Here is a 27,101-nt window from a genome sequence, read left to right as displayed (position 1 = left end):
TTTGGATTTGTATGAACGGATAGGGTTGGGATCCTGAAATTCGGAATTAAAATTACTGTTGGAGTAAAGAATTGAGAAAGCTTTGGAAATTTGTACTGATTTCTACAAAAAGTACTAAATGGCATTAAATTTGGTACACGAATGGAAGTGAAGTTTGGAATTAAGATTACTCTTGCAGTCAGTGTGACCATTTTAGCATTTTTGCAGCTAAATTTAGCATTAATTTTTTGTATTTAGCCGCAAAATTTCGATTTAGCATTTAGCATTTTTCTTAGCATTTTTCAATTATTAATTTAGCATTATTCTATCCACGAAATCTGAGAAGTGTTAGTAGTTTTTATAAAAACAAATCTGATAAATGTTGGTTGAATTTGATAGAACAACTGTTTGAATAGCTCAAAACAACGAAGTTGTTCATCTTTGCACTTGTTTGCGTAGCAATATGAAAAGAAAATTAGAGAAAAATAAAACACGATGTGAAAGTATTTTTACTAATCGCAGTTGACTGTATTTTTATTGATTTAAGTTTCGTGGAACGGTATTACCTTTGTACCAGGGACGTACGCAGGATTTCATTTCGGGGGGGGCCCAACTTGACCAAAAATCATGAAAATTAAAAATGTTATGTATCGTTACGTAAAGCTAGTTTAAAGGTTTTTTTGATGATTTTATGTACGAGGGGCACTAAAAACCTTCTGGCATAGGCAACACGCAGTGTCGCCAGGAGTTATTTGACATATTTTGGAAAGTTTGTCAGTTTTTAGCCTAAGCATACTCAGGACAGTTTGGACAGTTTGTTGAGTCTATTAGCACAATTTTTAAAAATTTGGATTTTGGAAATCCTTTTTGTGGAAGAACTTCCATGCAAAAAGTGCGAATATGTCGAATAGATATACGAGTATACAGTGTTTGGAGGATATAAACAGTTCGACCAGAACATAACGCCGTTTCTTCTTTAAAGTACATATATTACACACTAATTTCAGTGCCATTAAAAACGTTTTTTATTATTGTAAGAAAATAATACTCTTTAAGTGCATAAAAACACCAAAGCTTTACTAATTTACCAGAAGTGATAGAGTCAATGAAAGCCAACTAAACATTCAGAAAGTTACAGAAGCTGGGCGATGCAATCTACGACTCATAGGCTCCGAATCCAACTCGTAGTACTGTTTGAGACTTCGCAAAAACATGATCTAAAAAATATCTCTAAAACAAGCTCGGCAACATTTTAGCTAAATCCTGAAAAAATAGGTTGAGTCGAAAAACTCCATCTGATACATCAATGGTTTCCAACAACCGATCACTTCTGTCGGCACAGCAGAGACAAACTTATAAAAATGCATAACTTTTGATTTCTGGAAAACAAGAAAAAGTAACAGTCGGGTTTCCCTACAGAGATATACCCTCAGCCTGTGTTAGTTGCGTCTTTTATATATAGACACATCGGATACGGGCTACATAGCCAATTTTTGCTCTGTAAATTGTATAGCCAGGAAGTTTCAGAATTTTGTCTTCTTTTTTTGGACGTTTAAACTTTCCGACAATATCTTTAAAATATTTGGAGTGTACAACTTCTCGATTGTTGCCATTATGATCAAAAATGTGACTTCGATGAAAGCGCAAAAGTTGTGCACTTTTGTACAGACGATACCAGAAAGAATCGACTGATATAGTCCATTTTGGAAGTGGACCTAATTTTGGAAGTCAAATTAGTTGGTCGGCGTAAAATTTAGAGCTTTTGGACCAATCCTGATATAACCATTGACCCACCCACGAAAAATACAATATCGCTGTAAACAAGACCTCAAGTGAGTCGACCCATATTCGAACCTACTCTATGTCCCAAAAAAAAATCGAATTGGACTTTGCTCAAGATTTTAGGGAAACATTTTTAAGTCTGGCTGGGGAAGTGTCCAAAGGAAATTTTAACAAAATATTGCGAGATCCAAATTTTCGACAAAATCTGTTGATCTGTTCGAAAGTTATAATGGGCTCGAGCCATACAGACTGACGGACGGACGAACTGGGATAAATCGTCTCCAAATTGTAACGCGGGTTATATTTTTATCATGAGCCTAACAGCTGAGGGTACAATTTCACGGAGGTCTTGAACCAACGTTAAACTGGGAAGTTCTTGTGGATTCTGAAACAGCAATGTTCATAGATGAAAAAATCCACAAACAAAAAAATCGCTGGAGGGATTTTTAAGTAAATAGCGGTCAAAGTTCACATTTTTAGGTTTTCGCGACTTTGCTTGGAAACCGCAAGTCCTATCGAAATGGGACTAAGGGATTTATCATTTTCGAGATATAGAAGTTCCGGTCACATTTTTAGGTTTTTGTTAGGTTTTCACGATTTGCTCAAAACAGTAAGTCTTATCTGAATGGGATTACAGAAAATCTTATAGCTGTGAAAATTCTCTACAAGATTGGGATTCGTAATTTTTTCCTCGGTTGTACCATTTTTGAGATATATATAAATTTAAGTTGGGAAATTGCAGTCATGACATTGTTTTATAAGGAGACGATACAGTCAGTGAATTGTCCCAATTTTAATTTCTATATCTCAAAAATAGTAAACCATAGGAAAATATCATAAAAGAACAATAATTTTCACTGCTACAACATTTTCTTTAGTCCCATTTGGATAGGGCTTGTGGTTTTCCAGCAAAACGGTCAAAACCTGAAAAACCCTAAAAATTGTTTTTTTTATTTTTTTTTTCATCTATGAACCCAGGTGTAAGCTTTATTCGTTTGAAGTTGGTTCAAAAGCACCGTCATATACAATACGAATAACAGCAGATTTTAATACAATAGCTTGAGCTTTAATTTCGTTTACGGTTGTTTTCAGCTACAAATTTGTTACTGATAGGAAAAAATTCAGATGCGCATGCTATTTATAGCAGATATTATCACTTTAGGATGCACAACAATAAATTTTTCTCTATTATTTTCCCCCACTATTTAGCAATAAGTTAATATAAGATAGGAATACAAAATTTTGATTAAGGCAGTAAATCAATTTTCTAATTGGTTTTCGAGATATACTCCACAGATAACCCTTGATATGTCGTACATATTGCCCAATAGGCACTTCATTTTATGTACTTCTAATCCGCACAATAATGAATTTGTAATCCTTTTGAATACGAATTTCAAAACACAGGCCTGGCATAAGGAAGGAATTCAGTTTTACTGGAAGTTTCTCTAAAAGAGCGTATTCAAACAAAAAAATTTAAATATTTCTTCAGACAACTTGTTGAAAAGTACATTTTCAGTACAGAACCTTCAGAACAATAACAGTTTTCATTGGAAATTTCAAAAACAAAAATTATTTTAGAGAAAAAATTGTAATAATTTGTTAAAGTAGCTCAAAAAATTTTGTCGGACCAAACCATTTCGGGGGGGGCCCGGGCCCCCCGTGCCCCCCCCTGCGTACGTCCCTGCTTTGTACAAAGGGTTTGACGAGTAGGACGTGATCCTATCGTTGGTGTTAGTTTTAATAACTCTAGCGATTAGATTCTAGCATTAGATTCTGTCATTACCTTTCATTTTATGTACGAAGTACATAGTCGTATTTTAAGGTAGTAGACAGACTCTAATGAGGAGAAAAAGCATCCTTGGAACAAATTTAAAAATTAAAATGGGTTTAATAAAACCTAATAGCAAATTGTTCAGCACTGATTTAAAGGTATGAAAATGTAAATAAGCAAATAAAATAAAATAAGTAAAAAACGTTAAGTTTAAAAAATTAAAAAAAATGAAACCGATGGTGCCGTTATATGGTGATTTATGGTGAAGAAGTTGTTTAACCACTTTGAACCCAAAGCACGCCCAAAATAACTTATATCAGCCGGTACCTTTTATGGACCTATTCCAAAACCTTGACCTATATCCACAATTTTTAATGGAGAAGTTTGCTGACAACCCCAAATTTTAAGTTACAACTAATTCGGTCTGAAAATGTAGCCAAAAACATAAAAGATACCGAAAATGGTTTCGTTATATGGGGGTTGTACAAATGAGATTGAGTTGGCCTGGAGTGGACTGTATCTTCTTTAGTTGATGCGGTTTAGCGGTGGACAACTCCCTCACTTGTAAAGAGTAGCGGGTGAGCGGGCAAAATAAAAGACTTCGTGTTTCAATAAGTGTTGATAAAAAATGCGGCAGAGTTTATTGTTTAGTCAGACGTGTTGTCGTCTGTGCGGTTTTGGTACAAGTGAGTTAGTTTGGTTTTGTTAGACATTTTCTTTTTTAGCATAAATAGTGAAACAAACGGAATTAAAAAATGGAAGAATGATAGCCTTTGCATACTGAGTGAAAGCTCAAAGTATCAAAGGTTACCAGATGAAATTTTAAGCGACAATTATAGTTCAAAGTTTGCATTCAAAATATGTAACGGAAATTCAAGTATTTCTTAGATAACTATCTTAAACTAGTTGTTGAAGACACTTCAACATGCCGGGCCCTCTTGCTTGGAGGCAACTTAATATTCACAGACTCCGGATATCATCCAACCAAAGACTGTGCTCTGGGCAATGGGCATGGTGGAGGCGGTTTGTGTTAAGCCAGCTTTTAGTATTTTGGCGATATGGTCGTTGGCCAAAATGATTTCGATATTGATTGGATTAAAATAGTGGGGGTCTGCCAAATCTGTGAAATGATTGTATATGGACTGCAAGCGCTTGTCGGTGGTGGAGTTTACGAACGAGGTGTCTAACTGGTTTCGTACTTCGGCCGAAATTTGTATCTTGACAGTATGATCGTGGAAGGATAGCAAATTGATGGTGGCGAACGTTTTCCCCGCTCTCTGAGTGATTGGTAAATCGATTCGCTTCACCAGATTCATAGATATCAAGGTTTGCGTTGCCCCAGAATTCATCAACAACCGTACTTTGTCGCATCCTTCTGTTGTGATTACTTTAGCTAGTGCGGTTGGCAGGAAAACATGTCTTTTAGAGCGGGTGCTCAGTCGATCACTGACTTTGGACCGACGTCGCTGGGCAGTATTAGAAGTGGAAGCCTTTGTGTGTGGTGCTGATGGCATTTCCCGTTGATGACTTGATTTTGGAGGCGTGGACTTCGGGCGGCCATTGGGGGATGGTGACCGTTGAGTTTTGCCAGTTTTGGGGTTGCGGCTGACGTCGACATGGAGCATCGTATGATGATTCTGTTGGCAGACCATGCACGTCCTACGACTTGGACACCACTCACGAGTGTGTGCAGTACATAAACAATTGAAGCAGAATCCTTTCTGCTGTGCCTCGGCTCTTCTCTTCAAGACACTCATGTTGGAAAAGATGGGACAAAATTTGATGAAATGCCTTTCTTGGCATATGCGGCATTTGGGAACGCTAGAAACATTGTGGAACATATGATTATATTAAATATGTGAGCGGGTTATTCGATTAGCACTTTGGCAGAAGACAGAGCTTAACAAGGGGGCGAGTAATGATTCCATTTTGTGTGCGTATTTCTGCCACACGAACTCTGGAATCTTTGCCCGTGAACACTTTAACTACTCGTCCAAGCCGCCACTCGGTCGGAGGAAGATTGTCGTCTTTGATGACAACAAAGTCGTCAGGAGATAAATCTCGTTGAGTGGTTTTCCACTTATACCTACGTTGAAGTTCTGTTAAATACTCGTTTTTCCACCTTTTGGCAAAGTGGAGTTGGACAGTTTTTAATCTTTGCCATCGGTTCATTAGTGACATGTTGTCGGAAAATTGTTCGGGAATTGCAACAAGTGGCGCCCCTCTTAATAGGTGGCCAGGAGTTAAGGGTAGTAACTCGTTGGGTTCTTCAGTCAAAGGAGATAGTGGACGAGAATTCAGAATGCTTTCGATTCGGATCAACAATGTAGAAAACTCTTCATAAGTAAATTTCAGATTTCCAGCTACTTTTGTTAAGTGTGTTTTCATGCTCTTTACCCCGGCTTCCCAGAGGCCACCCATATGTGGGGCATGGGGCGGAATGAAATGCCAGGTAAAGTCATGCAAATTGTATTTAGCGAAAGAGAACTTTAGGTGATCAACAGTTCCGTCAAATGTTTTGTACAGATTGTTTGTTACTTTGCTTATGGCAATAGTTTTGTTGTAACACTCCAGCAAGTTATTTTGTTTGTCTCGTAAAGAGAAGACAATTTTATATTTGAAATTACTTCTCTTTGCGGTTGTTGGTAAATACTCACTGTATGAAGGTAGCAGCGATTGATTTGCGGAACAACAAAGTAAAGGAATGGACCACGTAAGGTACCAATTAGTACTTTGCTAAGCAACAAGAAATTAAAGATAATAAAGGAGATGGAAAAGAACTGATACAAATGGCAAAGTTGAACAACCTTTAGGCAATTATGAAAATGGTTATCTGCTTCCTTCTTCAAGGTGTTGTTGCGGAATTTTGGTTGTCTTTGTTGTGGGCAGATTACATATTTATGTATGTATGTACATATGTAAATCTGAATGTAATTTTTGTAGATAGCTTTGTTTGTTGTAGATGCTTTGTTTTTCTTGCGACTTGACCGGAGCTTTTGCACTTATTGATGGAATCGAATTGTTTGATTTTTTTTTTTGAAATTCAAACAACACATACGAGAAACCCCTGAATGCTCACATATAACAACACTTTACATACCCTTTTCATTTGAATGTAGTGCCTCAAAGATTTGAAATCAGTAGCGGTGGACGTAATCCAATGATGAGTGGTCTTCCTTCAAATTCCTTGTAGGCTCGATAGGACCATGTACAAATGAGATTGAGTTGGCCTGGAGTGGACTGTATCTTCTTTAGTTGATGCGGTTTAGCGGTGGACAACTCCCTCACTTGTAAAGAGTAGCGGGTGAGCGGGCAAAATAAAAGACTTCGTGTTTCAATAAGTGTTGATAAAAAATGCGGCAGAGTTTATTGTTTAGTCACACGTGTTGTCGTCTGTGCGGTTTTGGTACAAGTGAGTTAGTTTGGTTTTGTTAGACATTTTCTTTTTTAGCATAAATAGTGAAACAAACGGAATTAAAAAATGGAAGAATGATAGCCTTTGCATACTGAGTGAAAGCTCAAAGTATCAAAGGTTACCAGATGAAATTTTAAGCGACAATTATAGTTCAAAGTTTGCATTCAAAATATGTAACGGAAATTCAAGTATTTCTTAGATAACTATCTTAAACTAGTTGTTGAAGACACTTCAACATGGGTATTCCACAATTTTTGGTAGATACGTTATGTTGTCCACAAGGAACCCTAAATACCAACTATAACTAATTCGGTCTGAAGATGTAGCTAAAAACGTCAAAATACCAGAAGTCGGGTAGTAACGTTATATGGGGACTATTCCAAAACGTGGACTCTACGTCCACACTTATTGGTGTAGAAGGTTGTTGGAACTTTAAATACCAAAGCATAGCTAATTCAGCTTAGAAATGTAGCCAAAAACAGAAAGATACCTGAAATTGGCCGGTAACGTTTTATGGGGCCTGTATCAAAACATGGACCGATATAGTCCATCTTCGAACTTATCCTGCCTGGAAACAAACGACGCATCTTTCCAAAAATTCAGTGTCCTATCTCATTTTTTTGGACGCCTGAGTGATTATCACAGACGGACGGACATGCATAGTTCAACTAAGAATTATAGGGTTGCAAATGATTACTTCAATGCGCTAAAAACGGAAAAACAAACTTAATATGCATTCTATTCTGTGGTGGAGAGTATATTTTATTTAAAAATAACGTTTTTAAATTTAGCATTATTTTTTGGCATTTTAATATATCATTTAGCATTTTTTAGCATTATTTTAATGCTGATTTAGCCGCAAAATTTTTTTTAAATCTGGTCACACTGCTTGCAGTGTTGGAGTGAGGTAGTTTTGAAAATTCGTACTTATTAGTATGAAAAGTACTAAATTTTTGCAAATTGATCTTGGGTGAACGTAAATAATAAATAACACTGCTCAACAAAATTGAAAAAGTTGAATGTTTCAACCGAAGTTGTTGTTGTTGTTTCTAAATGAAATCGGCGAGTTATTTTCAAATCCGATCTCGGTTTTTCTCAATCAGCTCTTGTTCTTGAGATAAAGCTCAAAATCGGTTTTTACGAGTTTTACCCAGAATTTCGTTGTTTCCGGATACTAACAAATATTTTTTGTGGGTTTTTCGCCACTAATATATTAAAGAGATGTTGTGCGTTCGATAAAAACAGTTTTTGAAATTATTATAGTGAGTATATATCAACAAATATAGAAAACATACGACGGACCTTGTAAAAATTGCATATTTTGAGTACTTTAAGCTGTGATTACGTCATCGGGGGAAGCCATAGGATCTTCATATGGCATACCGGATATGCTTAGGGTGTCTACTGTAGGGTCCAGTATTCACATATATAATATAAAGTTCATGGCGCCCATGATTCGGTCATAACCTAAAAGTCATCATGAAGATTGTTAAGGAAAAGTAAGTAGCTTATGTGGTAATGATATCACTGGTAAATGATATCCCTTTAGCAGTCTTCTTGACGATGTGAACTAGTTCTGTCACGGCATGTTTTGATGCAGTTCAACCGAGTCGTGAAAAAGGCACTCCAGTCCTCACATTTTAACCGCATTTGGATGCAATCCAAAGAATCACATCCATTTGTCACATTTTAACAACATCCGGAGGCAGTTCAACGGAGTCGTGAAAAAGGCACTCCAATTCCTCACAATTTAACAGCATCCGGATGCAGTCCAAACGGAGTCGTGAAAAAGGCACTCCGTTCGCTACATATTATTAGCAGTTGTTAGAGATCCCTACATGTACATTAATCAGTTTGTACATCTCTACAGGCAGCGACATAAATTTTCCAATAAGAGATAAGCGTGTTAATATTTTCAAACATTTGTTAATACAAACTGAATAATATTTCATTTGTGAACATTTTTCCGGTAACTCAACAGAAGAAAATTTCCGAATGGAGTGCTGTTGGAGTACATGTCGAAATCTTAACTGGTGATGGGAAGACAACCCATTTAGCAAATGAAACAAAAACTGTTCAGCTTGGAACAAATGGAGAGCGGAGGAAACACGCATGTTTGCGATTGATGGAGAATTTTCATAATTTGTGTTAATGTAATAAAGTTCTTAATATTTTTGTTTTACACAAATAATGCATTTTATTTGTTCTGGCATATTTTGTAATGGCTTGCACAATTTCCGCAGAATGCCTGTATCAAAACACGTGCTTTGGACAGCCCCCTTTCTACCCCAAAGGGTTAGTTAAAATGCAATGCCAAAGGGTCAGTTAAAATGCAGTGCCAAAGGGTCAGTTAAAATGCAGTGCCAAAGGGTCAGTTAAAATGCAGTGCAATGGAGTGCCTCTTTCCGTAGTCACGCTCTTGTAAAAATCATGAGTGAAAATGCATAATTTGATGCACTTCCAGATCACTTGTACATATCATTTAACTGCCTCTTTGGAGGCAAACTTTTTGCTGGGAACTCATAAAAACCGATTTTGAGCTATATCTCAAGAACAAGAGCTGATGGAGAAAAACCGATACCGGATTTGAAAATAACTCGCCGATTTCATTTAGAAACAACAACAACTTCGGTTGAAACAAAAGTCGTGTTGACCAGTGTAATCAATAACAAATGATAAATTCTAAATAATAAAGAATAAATGATAAATAATCTATCTATCTATGTAAAAAAGAGGTTGGTGATGAGTGAGTGAGTATCTGACTGACAGATCATCGCCCAGACGAAACGGCTGAAGCTAGAAGCTTGAAATTTTTAGTGTGGGTTGTTGTTGGTGTGTAGGGGTGAGATAAGGCTGTTTTTTGGAAATTCGAACCAGAAGGGTACTAAAAGGTACTAAGTATGGTACCCTTTGTATTAGGCAAACGAGAAGAGCTATAATTCTTAAATTTGGAATGAGGGCCGCTGATGGAGAGTTGGAAAGATGTACCAAATGGTTTTTGGAAATTCGACCTATAAGTGTACGAAAAGTACTAAAAGTTATTAAATTTAGTACCAATTGTATATTTTGAAAGGCTATAGATAGAATCTTGGTATAAACACCACTTCCCAACCTTGATTTCCAGATTGGGAAGTAGTGTTTATAAAAGGAAATTGTTTTGTAAATTCGTACTCATGTGTACGAAGAGTACTAAATGGTATGTTTTGTAAATTCGTACTCATGTGTACGAAGAGTACTAAATGGTACTAAATTTAGTACAATTTGGATTTGGGTGAACGGATAGAGCTAGAAACCTGAAATTAAGTTTACTGTTGAAGTGTAGGATTGAAATATGAGGGTGGTTTTGGTAATTCGTACTTATGTGTACGAAAAGTACTAAATTTGGTACAATTTGGATTTGGGTGAACGGATAGAGCTGGAAACCTAAACTTTGGAATAATGATTACTGTTGGAGTACAGGATTGAGGTAGTTTTTGAAATTCGTACTTATGTGTACGAAAAGTTCTAAACGGTACTAAATATGCTACAATTTGGATCTGGATGAATGAATAGAGTTGGAATCCTTAAATTTTAAATAATGATTACTGTTGGAGTACAGGATTGAGATAGTTGTAGAAATTCGTACCTGTATGTAAGAAAAGTACTAAGAGGTACTAAATTTGGTACAATTTGAAATTAGTTGAACGAATAGAGCTGGAAAACTTAAATTTGGAATTAAGATTACTGTTGAGGTGTAGGATTGAGTTATGGAGACAGCTTTGGAAATTCGTTCTTATGTGTACGAAAAGTATTAAGTACAATTTGGATTTGGGCGAACGGATAGAGTAGGAAACCTAAAATATCGAAAAATGTTTACAGTTGGAGTGTAAGGTTGAGGTAGTTTTGGAAATTCGTACTTATGTGTATGAAAAGTACTAAACGGTACTAAGTTTGATACAATTTGGATTTAGGTTAATGGATAGAGGAGAATCTTGAAATTTATAATTAAGATTACTGTTGGAGTTGAGAATTGAAATATGGAGGTGGTTCTCAAATTTCGTACTTACATATGTGTACTAAAACTACTAAATGGTACTACATTTGGTACAATTCTGATTTTGGAGAATGGATGGAGTTGGAATCCTCACATTTTGAAAAATATTACTGATGAAGTGTAGGGTTGAGATATGGAGGTATTTTGGAAAATTCGTACTTAAAATGCACTAAATTTTGTACTATTTGGAATTGATTGAACGGATAGAGATGGAATTCTGAAATTTGGAAACAAGCTTACTGTTGGAGTATAGGACTGAAGTAGTTTTGGAAATTCGTTCTGATTGCGTGCGAATAGTACTCAATGGTACTAATTTTGTACAATTTAGTTTTGGGTGAACGGATAGAGGTCGGATCCTGAAATTTAGAATTAAGATTACTGAAGGACTTTATAATTAAGATAGTTTTTTGAATTTCTTATTTATGGGTACGAAAAGTACTAAATTTGCTACAATTTGGATTTGGGTGAATGGATAGAGGAGGAATAGAAAGAGTGAGACACAAATAGAAAGAGTGAGAACCTTTAAATATCTTGGGATGTTAATAAACGACAAATGGGATCCCTCGAAAGAAATAAAAAGTCGAATAGAGATGGCGCGAGATGCTTTCTGTAAATATAGTAAAACCCTGAAAAGTCATGACATAAATATAACAACAAAAATACGTTTTATAAAATGTTATGTTTGGTCGGTGCTGTTATATGGAACAGAAGTTTGGACGCTCAAATCCTCTGATGAAAGAAAATTGGAATCCTTTGAAATATGGATTTACCGGCGAGTACTGAAAATACCATGGACTGCGAAAATTTCTAATGACGAAGTACTAAGAAGGATAAATATAAGCCGGCAATTAATAACAACTATAAAAAGGCGCAAAATAGCGTATCTGGGACATGTATTAAGGAACAACAAATACATAATTTTACAAGCAATTCTGAAGGGAAAAATTGAAGGAAGGCCAGCTAGAGGAAGGAAAGAAACATCCTGGCTCAAAAATATCATGGACTGGACAGGTTATACCAACGAAACCGATCTGCTGAATGCTGCAAAACACAGAGAGCTGACAACCACTATACAATAAGATAATAATTAAAATGCGATAAATATTAAAAAAAGATGAATTGTACGATCACTTATATACGGATAACGGATGAGTAAATAAAGAAGAAGATAGAGGAGGAATCCGGAAATTGGGAACAATGATTACTGTTGGAGCACCGACGTACTAAATGCCACAGAATTTAGTTCAAATTTTTATTGTGTAAAGGGGTAGAGCTGAAATTGTGAAATTCGTTATTAGGATAATAGTTGACGTTTAGAGTGGAGATAAGGAGGAGGTTTTTGAAATTCTTACTATGTATACGAAAAGTACTAAACACTGCTATAATTGGTTTTGTGAGAACAGATAGAGCTGCAAATGAGTATCGCGGTTTGGATATAGTTTTGGATATAGGTATGTAGTTTTTCAAACTTATACCTATTATATGTACTATATTTGGTTTCGAATTTTTGTATTAGGGTCTATGTTGGTGTTTAGATAAGGAGTTTTTGAAATGCATACAAATTCTGAAATAAGGCATAGAGATCGCTAGTGATTGAATTATTCAGTTTGTGTTTTAAATACGAAAAGTACAGAATGGTACTAAATTTGGTGTTGGGTTAAGCTGGAATTATGCAATTAGTGTGCGAAGGTGCAATAAATTTGGTATAGGGCTAAGGAATAGAACTGGAATTCTGATTTATTATTTATTTGTCAGGTTCACTGTAAGAGGTGGTATGTAGTACAAAAAGTGTACTAGAAGTATTAACAGCCAGTTTCTGTATGTCGAAAGAAGAATGTGCGAATGAAACACGCCCGAACTTTAGTTTTCGAAATAATTTTACCTTTGTTTTTGCTTCAAAACAAAAAACAAATTTGAAAACCACACAAGAGTTTGGACGTGTTCCTTTCGCACACATTCGTCTTTCGACATACAGAAACAGGCTGTTTTAATAATACCAAATATTGAAGCACTGGCATTGAGTGAACCGATAAATGGATTTTGTCATGAGGATCACTGTTGAGATTGTATCAGAATATTTATGAAAATCCGCCTTTTAAATGTATGAAATGTTTCTACATGTAATACCATGGATTTTAAAAAATGTACTATTGCTTTCATGTTAACGCGAAGGCGGTTTCTAAATAGTGCACTGAAATCAAAAAGTCAAAGATACGTTGAACAAAATAGTTTATTTTTTATTCTGAACGTTTTAGAAAGTACATTTGCAAACGTGGATCTATGCGACTATTGTTTTACACGAAAACAAAAAGGCCTAAATTAAAATGTCTCAAAAAGTTTAACTGTTATATAGAGGTCATCCATGTCAAAGCGTGCGCATACAGTAACATTTTTTGAATATGGGTTTTCTCCATTTTCATATCACAAATTCCGAAATTACAGCTACTTCTTCAAAAATACACTGTTGATGTGTAGGGGTGCGATAAGATAATTTTTTGGAAATGCGAACTAAAGTTATACGAACACTACTAAAATGAAATTAATTATCAATTAAAATAGGAATTAGTACATCAACAATTCAGTGTCCACCATTTTCATCATGGTAGAACAAACCAGGTAAAGTAAATACTACAACAAATACAACTCAACAACAACCACATAGAAATTTGTTTTTGTTTGTAAACGTTAGTGTCAACGTACATGTACAAAATAAGGAAATGTCCAAAGATGTCAATATTATAAGATAGGAAAAGTCAATTGTTAAAAATTAACTGTAGGTGGAGTTAACCTCTGTTGCTACGATATCATAGCAACATTCTGTTAAACGAAAACTGTTACTCATTGGAATATTGACAAGAAAAACATTAAAACTCAAATTTTACGGCGTTGACTTTTGTTTTTTTATTAAATAAAAAATAAGAAATAGTGAAGAAATAAATTTCAACCACAAAACACGACGTTAATGTTTTCTGCCGCGAGAAATGGGAATCAAAAACGATTGACATTGCTGTTATCAATTCCAGTGAGTTGTGTAGCCATCTGTAACCAAAATGTGGAACTATTAGCATATGTTTTTGGAAAATGCATTTGTTCGGGTCTTTATTGCTATACGTCTTTGAAATGTCTATAAATTATTGGAATTTAAAAAAACTAATAATTTTTCACATTTGATTGAATATTTTGAAAAACATGAATGAAAACTCGTTAGATTTTCAATTTAAATGTTTCCATATCATTCCACTAAATGCATAATTTCTCGCAGAAAGTAGAATTCTTGCAAAAATGTTTGGGGTCGCTGGTAATTCATTGAAAAAATATAAGCTGTTTCAATCGTTTGCTTTTGAAAACAAAATAGCACATGTTTATTAGGGCTTTATTCTTTTCAAGTTTAACAAAATACCACACATAATAACAAATATTTTACCGCCTCTATAAGTGGTGTTTTAGTGTGCGGCATGTCGTTCGGACCTGGAGGAGGTTACATGTCAATGATATGAAGGAGTCTTTATGGGAAATAGATTTTTTTCTGCTGAATAAATTTGTTCTTCAAAAAATATATATCCCTAATATACATCGAACATTGAAATAAATATATAAAATGTCGTATGGAATTTGACACTAACATTACAGCCCATTTCAGTCAGCTGGGTATTGCTGCTACCTTTTCTTGTTCTACCATGCATTTTCATATTAAATATTGTTTATTTGTATATATCCCTTTTTCGCATACGAACGAAAACGTAGAGAAATAAAAACTAGAAGAAATGCATTTTCCAAAAACATATGCTAATAGTTCCACATTTTGGTTTCAAATGGCTACACAACTCACTGGAATTGATAACAGCAATGCCAATCGTTTTTGATTCCCATTTCTCGCGACAGAAAACATAAACGTCGTGTTTTGTGGCTAAAATTTGTTTCTTTACTTTTTTTTATTTTTATACCCTCCACCATAGGATGGGGGTATATTAAGTTTGTCACTACGTTTGTAACTACTCGAAATAATCATTGTAGACCCCACAAAGTATATATATTCTTGATCAGCGTGCAATTCTACATCGATATAGCCATGTCCGTCCGTCTGTCCGTCTGTGGAAATCACTCTAGCGTCCGAACGGATTGACGTAGGTTGATGAAATTTTGGGAAAATATGTTATATTTACGTAGGACTTTTGGTATTGAAAGCGGGCTATGTAGGTCCACGCTTTCGTATAGCCCCCATACAAAATGACGCGTGACGCGTCGTCGTTTTAAGGAATTTTTAAGATATTTGGCCCATTTTACCACCGAATTGGTTTTAATTTGGTACTTTGTATCTCCAGAAGCCAACAAATTTTCCTACCAAAGCTGGGTTATATAGGTCCACGTTTTGGTATAGCTCCCATATAAGGCCCCATATAAAGTACGCGTCATTTTAATATATTTTGAATGTATTAGACCCATTTGACCACCGAATTGGTTTTAATTTGGTACTTTGTGTCTTCAGAGGCCAGAAAACATTCCTACCAAAGTTGGGTTATATAGGTCCACGTTTTGGTATAGCCCCCACATAAGGCCCCTTATAAAGTACGCGTCATTTTAATATATTTTGAATGTATTAGACCCATTTGACCAAAGAATCGGTTGTAACTTTCTATTTTGTGTTTCCAGAGGCTAAGAAACATTTCTACCATAAAATGTTTATATAGGTCCACGTGTTGATATAGCCCCCATAATACAATATCTCCCGATTTTCGATATTTTGAACGTTTTAGCCTCATTATCACACCGAGATGGCTGAAATTTGGTGTTTAGTCTTCTTTAGGCGTATAAAACTTTCCCCCAGAAATTTGTAGGTATAGATCCACGCCATCATATAGCCCCCATAGAACGGTACCTTCAGAATTTCGGTATTTTGAAGGTTGTGGCCACATTAATCCACCGAAATGGCTGAAATTTGTGGTGGAGGGTATAAAAAGTTCGGCCCGACCGAACTTAACGCTTTTCTTACTTGTTTTATTTAATAAAAAAAACAAAAGTCAACGCCGTAAAATTTGAGTTTTAATGTTTTTCTTGTCAATATTCCAATGAGTAACAGTTTTCGTTTAACAGAATGTTGTTATGATATCGTAGCAACAGAGGTTAATTCCACCTACAGTTAATTTTTCACAATTGACTTTTCCTATCTTAGTATATTTACATCTTTGATACGAAGTAGCGGGAATTTTGCTAGTATCTTTATATTTAATTACACGCAAAGAAAGTGCCGTAGAAGCAAAATTTACTGCATTCTAGCCGCGCACACTCTTGTAAAAATCATGCATTAATGTGTAAAGGCTGCACTGCAGGCACCACTTGCACAAGTGATTAAACTACTTGTTTGGATCCAAACATGTTCCTGGGAGGTATGTACACGATTTGACAATTTGCGATTAAAATCAAAGTGAACCATAAAATACCCTGTTTTGTAGTTGTTTTGAATAACGCACACGCAATAATAATAACGCACACGCAATAATAATATTTTGTAAACGGATAGAGATAGGGCTATGAAATTTGAGATTCGGTCAACGTCTTCTTTAGAATTTTATTGAATAAAAAATGTTTTTCTCTCTTAGCTATCCTTCATGTAAAATTTTTGGGAATTTTCGAAAAATGTTTTTGCATTTTTGGCACAAGATATTGAATATGGCCACACTTTGCGATGATATGATTGAAGTCAGTAGTGGGATTCTGTAACTCATTTTTGCTGTTACCGACAAAAATCGGTAAAATTAAATCGCAAAATTATGACTAAAAACATAAAGAAAAGTTGGCATCACTGTTTGTGTCGGTAGAGGCTAGCGACTACTTTTTATTCATCGTTAACTTACCGAAAATTTTCGTTAATTATCGAAATTATAAGCATTTTAATTTTACCGACAATTATCGATAACAGCTAAAATGAGTTACAGAATCCCACTACAGGACAGGGGCCTAATTACGTGCTCATGTATAAGTTTTCGACACGATAAAAAATCGGCATGAAAACGTTCAAGCAATGTTATCGATTTTTCCGATAGTAACCGGTAATCGAACTATAGAAACCTGTGTGTTCTTCAGGGAATATTATGAAGGTAGACGCCAAAAAATGTGTTTATTTTAAAACAAAAACTAAAAACCAAAATTATGAATGAACAAATGTAAATATTTGTGGAATTTGTAGAACAATATATTAAATAATAATTTCGAAATGAAGTAGTGCTAAGAAAATTATCTATGTTTACAAAACCTTTTTGACATTGTTGTAATAGAATGAGAGAGAATTTGGTAGGTTGTTTGCTTAACCTCTCTGAGAGAGTATTTCCGGCGCATGTATTCTATTAAATGTTGTTCACCTATAATATTAAAATTAAAATACTAAAAAATTGTTTGCGGAAATGCTTACTCTTGTGCCAGACTATGAAAATTTGCATGAAAATGTTTTGAGTTTATGGGTAAGAAGGGAGAAAGGGAGCTCCTTCACCTCCTCTCTCTCCTAAAAGTTACAAATTTTTCATGTTGTATTTTCAATGTCTGGCAAAAGAGTTACTTTTTTAAATTATTTTTAAAGACTGCAAACAGTAAATTTTGGATAATGAATAAATTTGCATATATATTTTTTAATTCTAATTTTATTACTATTTCTCAAACGAGTGCAAAGGACTTTTCTCAATTTTTCTTGTATTTTGTGTTAAAAAAAATGCTGAGACTTTTTTACTAATTTTATTTTTCTTCTACAAAACTAACACTATCAAAAATGGTTACATTTTATACAAAAATACATTAGGAAGTATTTCATTTTGTTGGTTTACGATAGGCAATTTAGCTACGAGTAATTTCTCGGAAATTTATGCTCAATAACTCGATAATTTTACTCGATTACGAATGTTGTCATTCCAACTTTGAGTACTCGGTTCGAAACAACTCGATATCGAATCAAATAATTAGGCCCCAGCTTTGTTTCCTCGTCTTTCGACTTAAAAACTTAAATGACACCCTGCATAAAAAAATAAGCAACATTTTTTATTTTTAAAATTTTTTGTTTATTGAATATCAATTTATTCATATTTGTTGTATAAGTTTGTTTTGTTTGTTGTTTTTTCATTTCAAATACAATTACAATTTTTTAAAAGTACAATAGTAGTGTTTTTGTTCATAATTATAATTATGTTTAATAATTCAAATATTTTTATTTGTTTATAAATATGTAATTTGTTGTTGTTGCAATTTAAAAACTACTACATACACTCAAAAAATGCTTTGGTTATTGCTGTATAATTATTGGTGTTTTTTTTTCATTCAAATAAAATTAAAACAAATTCAATAAAAATGTCCAAATAAAATAGTTAAAAAAATATATTAACAAATTTTGAAAAAATAGTTTTTATATAAATTACAATAAGTACAAATAATGGGGGGAATGAGAATTTCCCTCAAGAAAATAGGAGGAGGTTTGTGTTTTGTGAAAATAGTCAGGGGAGGGAAAAAGCTTGGGAGTATAGAATATTATTGAGTTGCCATGTTGTATTGGACCCAGTTGTGGTGCCGTGACTTCCAGGTGACCCTTTGCCCTCCCCACTGTTAAACATTTTGTATTTGTTTCTATTTTTTAATGATAATTTATTTAAAATAGAATTGTGTTGTTTGTTTTTGCACTACCAATATTTAATGTGTGTGAATTTGCAAATTTCTATATATAATTAAGAGTTACATAGATCTATTTCCTATGTCTAGTCTATAAATGTAGTTATCTATATGTATTTTTATTTTGGTTGTTTGTCTATAAATGTAATAAGCCACATAGCGGTTCCAGAAGGCCTCCAATTAGAAAAATGTACAAGATTTTTTTTTAAACTAAAACTTACAAAACTAACCTAATATCTAAAAAGGGGAGAGAGCGTATAAGTTTTATAGAGATAGGGAGAGAGAATGAAAAATTACATTAAGGTTAGGTTTTACAAGGCATAGAGTTTTCTTTAAGTACTTCGTAGTCTTCATTTTGTATTAGAGGGGTGGGGGTTAGGAATGCTAGAGAAGTTTAGGAAAAATGATTTCACATAGTTCTGAAGTCTTGTTCTATATACTATTAAAGCGGTTGCACCGATTTTTCATTGTTTTGATATCAACATATTGTTCACAACATTTGCGTTTTTGTTGTTGTTTTGTTATGACTAAAAATTTACGATTAGAAACTAATCCTAACTATTACTAAACCTTATAAGCTAAAAATTATAAAAAAAATATTTTAAAATCTATGAAAAAAATAATTAAAAAAATATTTATAAGAGTAAGCTTTGGTTTTTGTTGTTGTTATGTCTTGTCTTTTTTGTTTGTGTTTTTTGTAGTAAATGAAATAAAAACTTTAATTTAAAGTTTGCAAAAGGAATAGTATGTTTAAGGATGATTTTACCTCCTCCGTGTCTGGGATTAACTGAAGTCAGTTCCAACCCAGCGAGAGAGAGTGAAAGTAAAGGGCGTGAGAGGATAAGTGAGTGTAGCGCCCACCAAACTACGCCAAAGAGAACTTGTGGTCACAAATGACTAGAGAACATGGTTATCTAAAAGTGAGAGATACAGGGAGAGGGAAACCCCAAATATTTTGGGTCTAGCCTTTTCCTCCTGCTTATTTTTCAACTCCCAACAGCTTGGCTGCCTCATCCGGCGATGACATTAGTTTATTTAAAATACCCTGGTCACTGATACCCAGCAGATTACCAATTAAGTCCGATTGCGGAGGCATGATGGCGCCGTTATCATCGGCCATGTTTTGTTTACGTTCTCTCAGTACCGCACTACTGTTGTTGCCCCATTCGTTGGCTTTGCTCAGCAATTCCTGGATCTTGGAACTCATGGAACCCATAAACAAGGCATTAATATTGGCGTTTGTCATTGCGGGTGGGGGAGGAGGACCAGTAGGGCCACCACCTTGTTCATCATCCGAATAATCGGAGCAGCTATTGCCATTATTTAAACCGTCCATGCCATGTGAAGAACCATTTACATTCAAACCGCCATTATGTTTCTTCATGTGACGCAGCATGCTATGCTTGAGGGTAAACTTGCGTAGACAAATTTCACACTGGAACGGCCGTTCACCAGAATGGGTACGCATATGGCGGCGCAAATCTTCAGTGGACCAGAAGCGGCGCATACAAAAAGCACAAATCACTTTGCGATTGCTGTAATCGGGATACTTGCCACCCTTATTGGCCTCCTCACAGGCCCGCAAGCGTTCTTCCTCTTCATTGCATTGTATTTGAGCAGCCTCAGCTTCGTTATCAATGGCCCCCTTGGACAACAGCAATTCATATTCTTGCAAGTGATAACATTTAATGTGTTCCAAACACTGGCTACGCTCGGCGAAAGAACTCTCACACAAATGACATTTGTAGGGCAATTCGGATGAAGAAATACCCGCTGAAGTTTCAGCTTTCAATTGATACTGATTAAACTGTTGTACCGCTGCCAATTGTTTGAGCAGGGCCTGGCGTTGTTGTCTTTCGCTCTCCAACTGCAATTCCTTCTCACGCTGCTCCTTCTCTCTTTGTTCCTTCTCCCTCTCCTCAGCCATGCGACGTTTTTCTTCCTCTTCACGTTCCCTTTGTTGCCTTTCGATTTCTTCCACTGACTTGGGCAAAGGTATGGGTTCATTGACATCTTCATCGGGTACATATACAGAAACCGCCGACTCTACATTACCATGTTTGCGCAACAAATGACGATCACAGTTACTCTTTGTGGTAAAGAGGAGAGGGCAATGTGAGCACTTGAAGGGTTTTTGGCCAGTATGAGTTAAGATGTGACGCCTTAGGGAGCTAGACCAGGGGAACATACGTTGACAATAGGGGCAGGATACACGATTGGGCGCCAAACTATATGCCGACTTTTTCTTGGTGGGAACACCACTGGCAGCATCTTCTGCTCCCGAATTGTTGCTTTCACTGGCACTGCCGGAGGCCACGAGACCCTCTTCATCACTTTGATCCATGTGATTGGCAGCGTCTCCGGGACGGAAGTAGTTGTTAAATGACATGGAATTGCTGGTGGCATTGTCCACCAATTTTGCCACAGGCACCAAATCCTGTGACTCATCTTTGAATGCAGAACTGGCAACATCTTTGAGTGACTTACCCACAGCTGGGGCTTGAGCAATCATGGATTTCAGGGTGCTGTTTGGTACAACTTCTGTGCTGGGTTTGGGTGCCGCCTTGATGGCTTGCTCTAAAATGGACTCGGCCACCTTTTTGGCAGCGTCTTTTGGTTCTGCCACAGCTTCCTCATGTCTGAGTTTAACTTCTTCAACCGTGGTGGGCAGCTGATGTTCATCCACATCACCGCGATTGTTGTCTTCTTCCTCCTCCAATCCATGATCTTTTTCCATTAACTGTATATCACTGTGATCATAATCGTAGTCCTGGTCATCATGGATCTCTTCGACATCATCGCCCTCATCTTCATCACCTTCATCATCCTCATCGATAATGAGTTTGGGTTCATCATCTTCCATTGAACCATTGGGGGTACCATTTTGACTTAGATGTTGTTGAGCGGAGTTGTAGTTGGCAAAGCCAGCAGCAGGGTTGCCATTTGCGGTGTTAAGGCCACCCAAAAACATATTTGAGTTGGCAACACTATTCGAGCCATGCACCAAGGCCTGTTGCAACAAATCAGGATCTTTACGTGCCTTCAGTTGTTGTGCTAATATGGCATACTTTACTTGATCGGATATGGGTGAGTGGTTGTTGGCATTGGCGCCATAGTGGGACTGGGCTGCTACTGCTGCCTGTAAATGGGTAATACCATTCATGTTGGCTGCACTGCTTGCACCACGTCCCCGCATAACGTGATGACCACTACGTTGACGCTGAGCATAATATTGGGGATGTTGCTGCTTGACATGGCGTTCCATATTTGAGCGCAGGGTAAAGCGAGCGGAACAGTGTTCACAGGCAAAGGGACGTTCAGTTCTGTAGCGACGTTGTTTTTGCTTTGGCATAAATACACCATTCTTAAGGACCATTTTAACGGGACCATTGGACAACATGGTAGGTGGCAAGTGTGGAGGTTGTCCACCGGTCATTGAAGAGGCATTGACCACATGGCGCGGTATGTTCAAGTGACTGGGATTGGGTGACAATAGTCCAGGCTTGGGTGAGGCCATTGGAGCTGTATTGGATTTTTCCGACATCATTGGACTGATTGGTGGCATGGCAGCAGCCACCGCTGCTGCAGGATTCATGATTTTCTCCAAATCAGCTGGTGTTGGCAATGGAGGAGCGGCGGCCCCAGTGGCGCCCAACATGGTTCTAAAGAAGGGTGCCAATTTCTGGAAATCTCCCAAATTGTTCGGCATGAAAGGTGAATTGGGCATTAGGAATGGGTTCAGTTGGGGGAACAACAGCTGTATTCTATACAGTTGTTGTAAGTATTGAGCAGGATCATTGAGCCAGGGTTGATGACCCATCATGAATTGTTGCTTTTCCAATGACGACAAATCTGCAGGCTTGTTGGGTTCTTCAGCAGGAGCCGCAGCGGTGGGTAACACCGATGATGGAGCTACATCTTCTTTTTGTAGCAAAGGCAATGGAGCATCCAAGGCAACCTTGGGTTCTGGGGGATTTTGTGCGTTTGTTTGAGTGTTACTGGGCTTTTTGCTCAAATCCAAAACATCCATGCTCATGTCAATGGGAGCAGAGGATGAGGTGTCCACTGCGCGTTTGTCATTGTAACTATCACCACCATAACCTGATGAGGCAGATGATTTGTCCAACAATTCATTGAGGTTCTTAACCTGAATTTTAACAGGTTTTGCTTCACCACCCGATGTCAACATTTCTTTGAGATGTGAGACGGGGGTTGAGCGATCCTTGGGATGGGGCTGATGGTGATAGTATTCGCTGTCATCATCAATTTCAGGCGACGAGAAGAGATGTTGTTTCTTATTGGGATCATCACAGCTGGAATCCTCTGAGGGATGATAGATAATGGCACGTTTGACCTCTTCCCGTGTTGTCTTGGCATGGCGATTACGCAAATGCCGCTCACAATTGGCCTTGGTGGTAAAGGCATAATTGCAGACGGCACATTCATAGGGGCGATCACCGTTGTGGGTTCTCATGTGGCGTACCAAGGCCGCTTTGTCACAAATCGAATAGGGGCACATGTTGCAACGGAATGGTCCGGCTGGACCAACTTCACTCAGGTGGACACGATTGTGGCCTTTCAAGGCCCTCAAATTGGGAAACACTGCAGTGCAAAGTTTGCAGGGGAATTCACCACGCAATTTCATTTTACGGAATTCCGCTGTGAAAACATCCTGAGCCTCCTCCTCATCACGATCATAACTGAATTGCGAGGATGGGGTGTTGACAGATTGTTCGAAGTTCTTTAAGAAATTCGAAGTATTCGAAGATGAGGTCATATTCAAAATTGATTGAATATCTGCTAAATCTTTGGAATCATGACCGCCAGAGGGTTCCGATTTGATATCATCTTCGGTTAATTCCAGGTTGTTATGATGTGAGGAGTGGGGAGAGGAGGCATTGGCTTGGGCCATCATATTTTTTAATTGCAAGTGCCGGAACAGTTCTTCGCGTCTTCTTTGTTGTTCCTCTTCGCTGGCAGGCGGTGTGTCCTCTTGGTCATCGTGGGTGTTTGGGTCCACTTGTGCACAGTTGTCGGGGGAATTTGCTCGTGAATGTTGTGGTCTGGGGCTAAAATGTTCTCTCTCAGCCTTAATGTCAGCGGTACAGGGATGCATGCTAAGCTGATGATGGGTCCTGAAGATAACCTCACAATTTGTACATTTAGCTGGTATTTCTGGATGTTTTGCATCCATGTGTTGATCCAGGGCGGTGACAGTGTTGAATTCATCATCATTGCAAATGGGACAGATTAAGGATTCGTTGTTGTTGGATGATTTTTCACCATTTGTGTGGTTGGCAGGGGTAATGGGGTTGACGGCGGCTGCGGTGGCAGCGTTTACAGAATTGGCCAAAGCTTTGAGATGTTGCTTTAGCAATTCTTCTGGGCTTGGACGAATTTCACGCTGTCTTTGTTCGAGATCATGATCATCATTATCATTACTTAGCTTACGTTTATAATTGTTATTGTTAATTTTCAAATCATTGTTGTTATTATTGTTGTTGTGACCCGTGGATGTATCTGTTGAACAGCCGCCATCACTTTCATAACTTTCTATGGCTGATGTTTCAGCGTTACCATTTAATCGCTTGTCATTAGCACCTGTTGTGCTGGCATTAATCGCTGACGTTTCAGTGTGATTATCATTTGGTGTTGTTGTAGCAGAGGAGGCGGCAGCGGTAGCTGCAGCTACCAAAGCTGTTGATAATTTAACGCCTTCATTTAATTGTGCTCCATTGTTTAATGATGGAGTTGTTGTTGAGGCATTAGCAGCAGCAGGCGTTGTGGTGTTTGTCTTGGAGTTGAACTTTGTTCCATTCGAGTTGCGGCGATGATGGGTATGCTGATGCTGTTTGTGAGTGCGCATGTGGCGATGCATGTTGCCATTTGTGGTAAAAGTGAGATGACAATATTTACAGTTGAATGGTCGTTCACCGGTGTGCACCAAAACGTGACGATCCAATGATGAGGCAGATGAGAGAACCTATAGGAGGAGAAAGAAAAAATGTTAAAGAAAAATAAATTAGAAATATATTTTAGGGAGGACAAGTTTAGCTGGGAAATAGTTTTGGTATCTGTGGTATTCAAGCAAATGGGCAACCAATACTCACCTTTGAGCAAATACGGCAGGTGAAATTTTCCGTATTCCCTGAGGTATAATTGTGACAACGTATGTGATTGGTGAATTGGTGTGGCGTCGCCGAAACAACATCACAGATGGGACAAACATATTTCATGTCTTCCCCTGGAGCTGAATCCGCACTAGAATTTCCTCCCGTACTTTGTTGATGGGGCGGTGTGGAGGCTGCCGAGGAGCTGTTTGATTTATTGCCATTTGCAACTGCTGCCGCTGAACTGTTATTCAATAACTGACTGCTACTGGCATCAACAAATCCCGATTCATTGCTGTGATCTATGGCGCTGAGATTGAAACGGAACTTTTTACGCAACGAATTGGGATTATCCGCGTTATATTCAATGTGAACACTTGTGCGTTTATCTAAAATATTCCTCGAAGCCAAACGGCGTTTGTGATGTGTGGTGTGTTGACGTTGCTGTTGAGGTTTCTCATCGGCGGATTCCTCATCATCATAGTCATTGGCCTCATCGGAATCTTGCATTTTGTGTTGTAAATATCTTTGGGTATTTGAGGCGGCAATGGCAGGGGTTGCGGCATCCTCAGTGGCCGTTGTCATTATATGCTGTTTATCACTGACCACCAATGGTGTGGAGGTGGCAGTTTGTAGTTTCTTTGGTGTACGACCCAAGTCTAGGTGTTCCAACGATGATTCCGAAGTGGCAGAATCACGTCTTTCCATTTTAATTGCAGCAGGATGAGCAGCGGTTTCGTTGGTGGCCGACGAGGGGCTTGTGTTGTGGTGGTGTGTGGCCAACATTTTGTGATACAAATTTGAGTTTCTTTTTCGATTCGGCGGAAAAATTGAAATTATTTTTCAAATTTCGTTGCTGAGATTTGAGTTGTAGCTGAAATAATGAAATAAATGAAAATTAGAATTTTGAAATTTATGTCGAAGATTTTTTCCCTACAAGATTTTGGGTAAATGTTTTTTTCTGTTTTTTTCTTTTTCGGGCAAAGTAGGTGGAGTAGATTTGGAGATAAATAAAATAAACAAGGTAAATACAACAAATTTTATTTATTTGTAATATATTTATATTATTATTGATACTTAAATTCCGTATAATATTCCCCTCCCTCTTAAATGTCCGTTGTACAACATCCGTTAAAAAGTCCAAAGAAATTTGTCTCTTCAAAAAAGTAACCCAACCTTTATTTGAAATTCATACCAATATTTTTTTTTTCGGAAAACATTATACGTGTTGTTGTTATAATAACGTTATTTTTGTTGTTATTGTTTTTATTATTTACTCTATTTTTGTCATTAATCATTACTAAGGGATTTTCTGTTTCATTTTTTTTTTGGCTGGTTATCAATAACCGTTTGATACCGCATGAATCACATTGGGTGTAGGTACTCATCATCACTTTGAGAGGGAAAACAACAAAGCACACTTGGTTTTAGAAAAAAAATACATACAACATAAAGAGGTAGAAATTCGATAACAAAGTCCATAAAATCCAAGAAGAATGGTTAATAATTCGTATAAGAGTTCGTTTCTCCCCCGAACAATGACCATTGTTGCGAGTTATTGCAAATAGAAGAGAGAGCTACTATTCTGTGAAAAAATTCTAATAAGAGTTCATTTCTCCAAAAACCAATACTCATCACATTTGTGATTCCCAATTGCGGAGAGTTTTTCTCCTCCTTGATCTCACACTTTTTCCGACAAATGAAGAGCCTGTTGTGGTTATTGCCGAACTGTATCTAGTAAATTATTAGACAGAATTTGTAGAATACATTGCAGTTAAACAACGGCTGCTCTCATCTCTACCCAAGAAATACCGATTTTGTATTGTAGAGAATTTGAATTGCCGTCGGCATTTTCATTTCCGATTGGAAAACAAATGCTGGTGTAATTGTTCTCAATGGCTTGGGAGGCAGGTTCAGTGAGATAGATTGAATGAGATGCTTAGTATTTTTAGAAAGAGAGAGAATAGTATTCTCTTACCGTTTCCGAGTACCAATTAAGGTGGTAATGGAGTTTCAATTACTTGTTTTACGAAATATGCTGTAATTCCTGCAATATTTAACCCATTTAAGATTTTTAAAAGCTGATAGTATATAGTTTCTTAATAAAGTGGTTTATTTCAATAAAAACTTTATCAAGAGCGTTTTTATTTGAAATTCTGGTAACTAAAAAAATTAAATGACATTACCGCAATTGAATACTGAAGCTTAGTATTATCTTCTTCTTTGTCTTTTTGTGTGTTTATCGATTTTGATATCCTCTGTTGTATTCTAATGTATATCGTTTGCCCTCCATTTTCTCTACATTTAAAATGTTTAAGTTGTTTTGATTTTGATCCCATATTTTCTAAATTGAGATTTCGAGAT

General features: G+C 36.8%; 1 protein-coding gene and 1 long non-coding RNA gene across 3 annotated transcripts in view; both read right to left on the bottom strand.

Moving 5' to 3' along the window:
- Positions 1-4,141: 4,141 nt before the first annotated feature.
- Positions 4,142-6,949, bottom strand: LOC141399128 (uncharacterized). The gene is made up of 2 exons (XR_012411776.1): positions 6,636-6,949; positions 4,142-5,356 (listed from the first exon to the last, which is right to left on the bottom strand). It is a non-coding gene; the product is annotated as an uncharacterized lncRNA (long non-coding RNA).
- An 11,053-nt stretch (positions 6,950-18,002) lies between these two features.
- The window catches only part of peb (zinc finger protein pebbled), a 53,327-nt gene continuing 44,228 nt past the window's right edge, over positions 18,003-27,101 (bottom strand). For both annotated transcript variants that reach the window (XM_073971842.1, XM_073971841.1), the window contains 2 exons: positions 24,738-25,611; positions 18,003-24,610 (listed from right to left, as the gene is read on the bottom strand). In XM_073971842.1, coding sequence (XP_073827943.1) covers positions 19,607-24,610; positions 24,738-25,523 — 5,790 coding nt within the window. In that variant the 5' untranslated portion in view covers positions 25,524-25,611 and the 3' untranslated portion in view covers positions 18,003-19,606. The remainder of the gene's footprint in view (positions 24,611-24,737; positions 25,612-27,101) is intronic.

The sequence above is a fragment of the Musca autumnalis genome, unplaced genomic scaffold (genome assembly GCF_047663935.1).
Source record: "Musca autumnalis isolate F117 unplaced genomic scaffold, ASM4766393v1 scaffold_3, whole genome shotgun sequence".
In the NCBI taxonomy this organism is placed as follows: Eukaryota; Metazoa; Arthropoda; class Insecta; order Diptera; family Muscidae; genus Musca; species Musca autumnalis.
The sequence above is the reverse complement of the archived record's forward strand: the minus strand, read 5'-3'. Positions and strand labels throughout refer to the sequence as shown.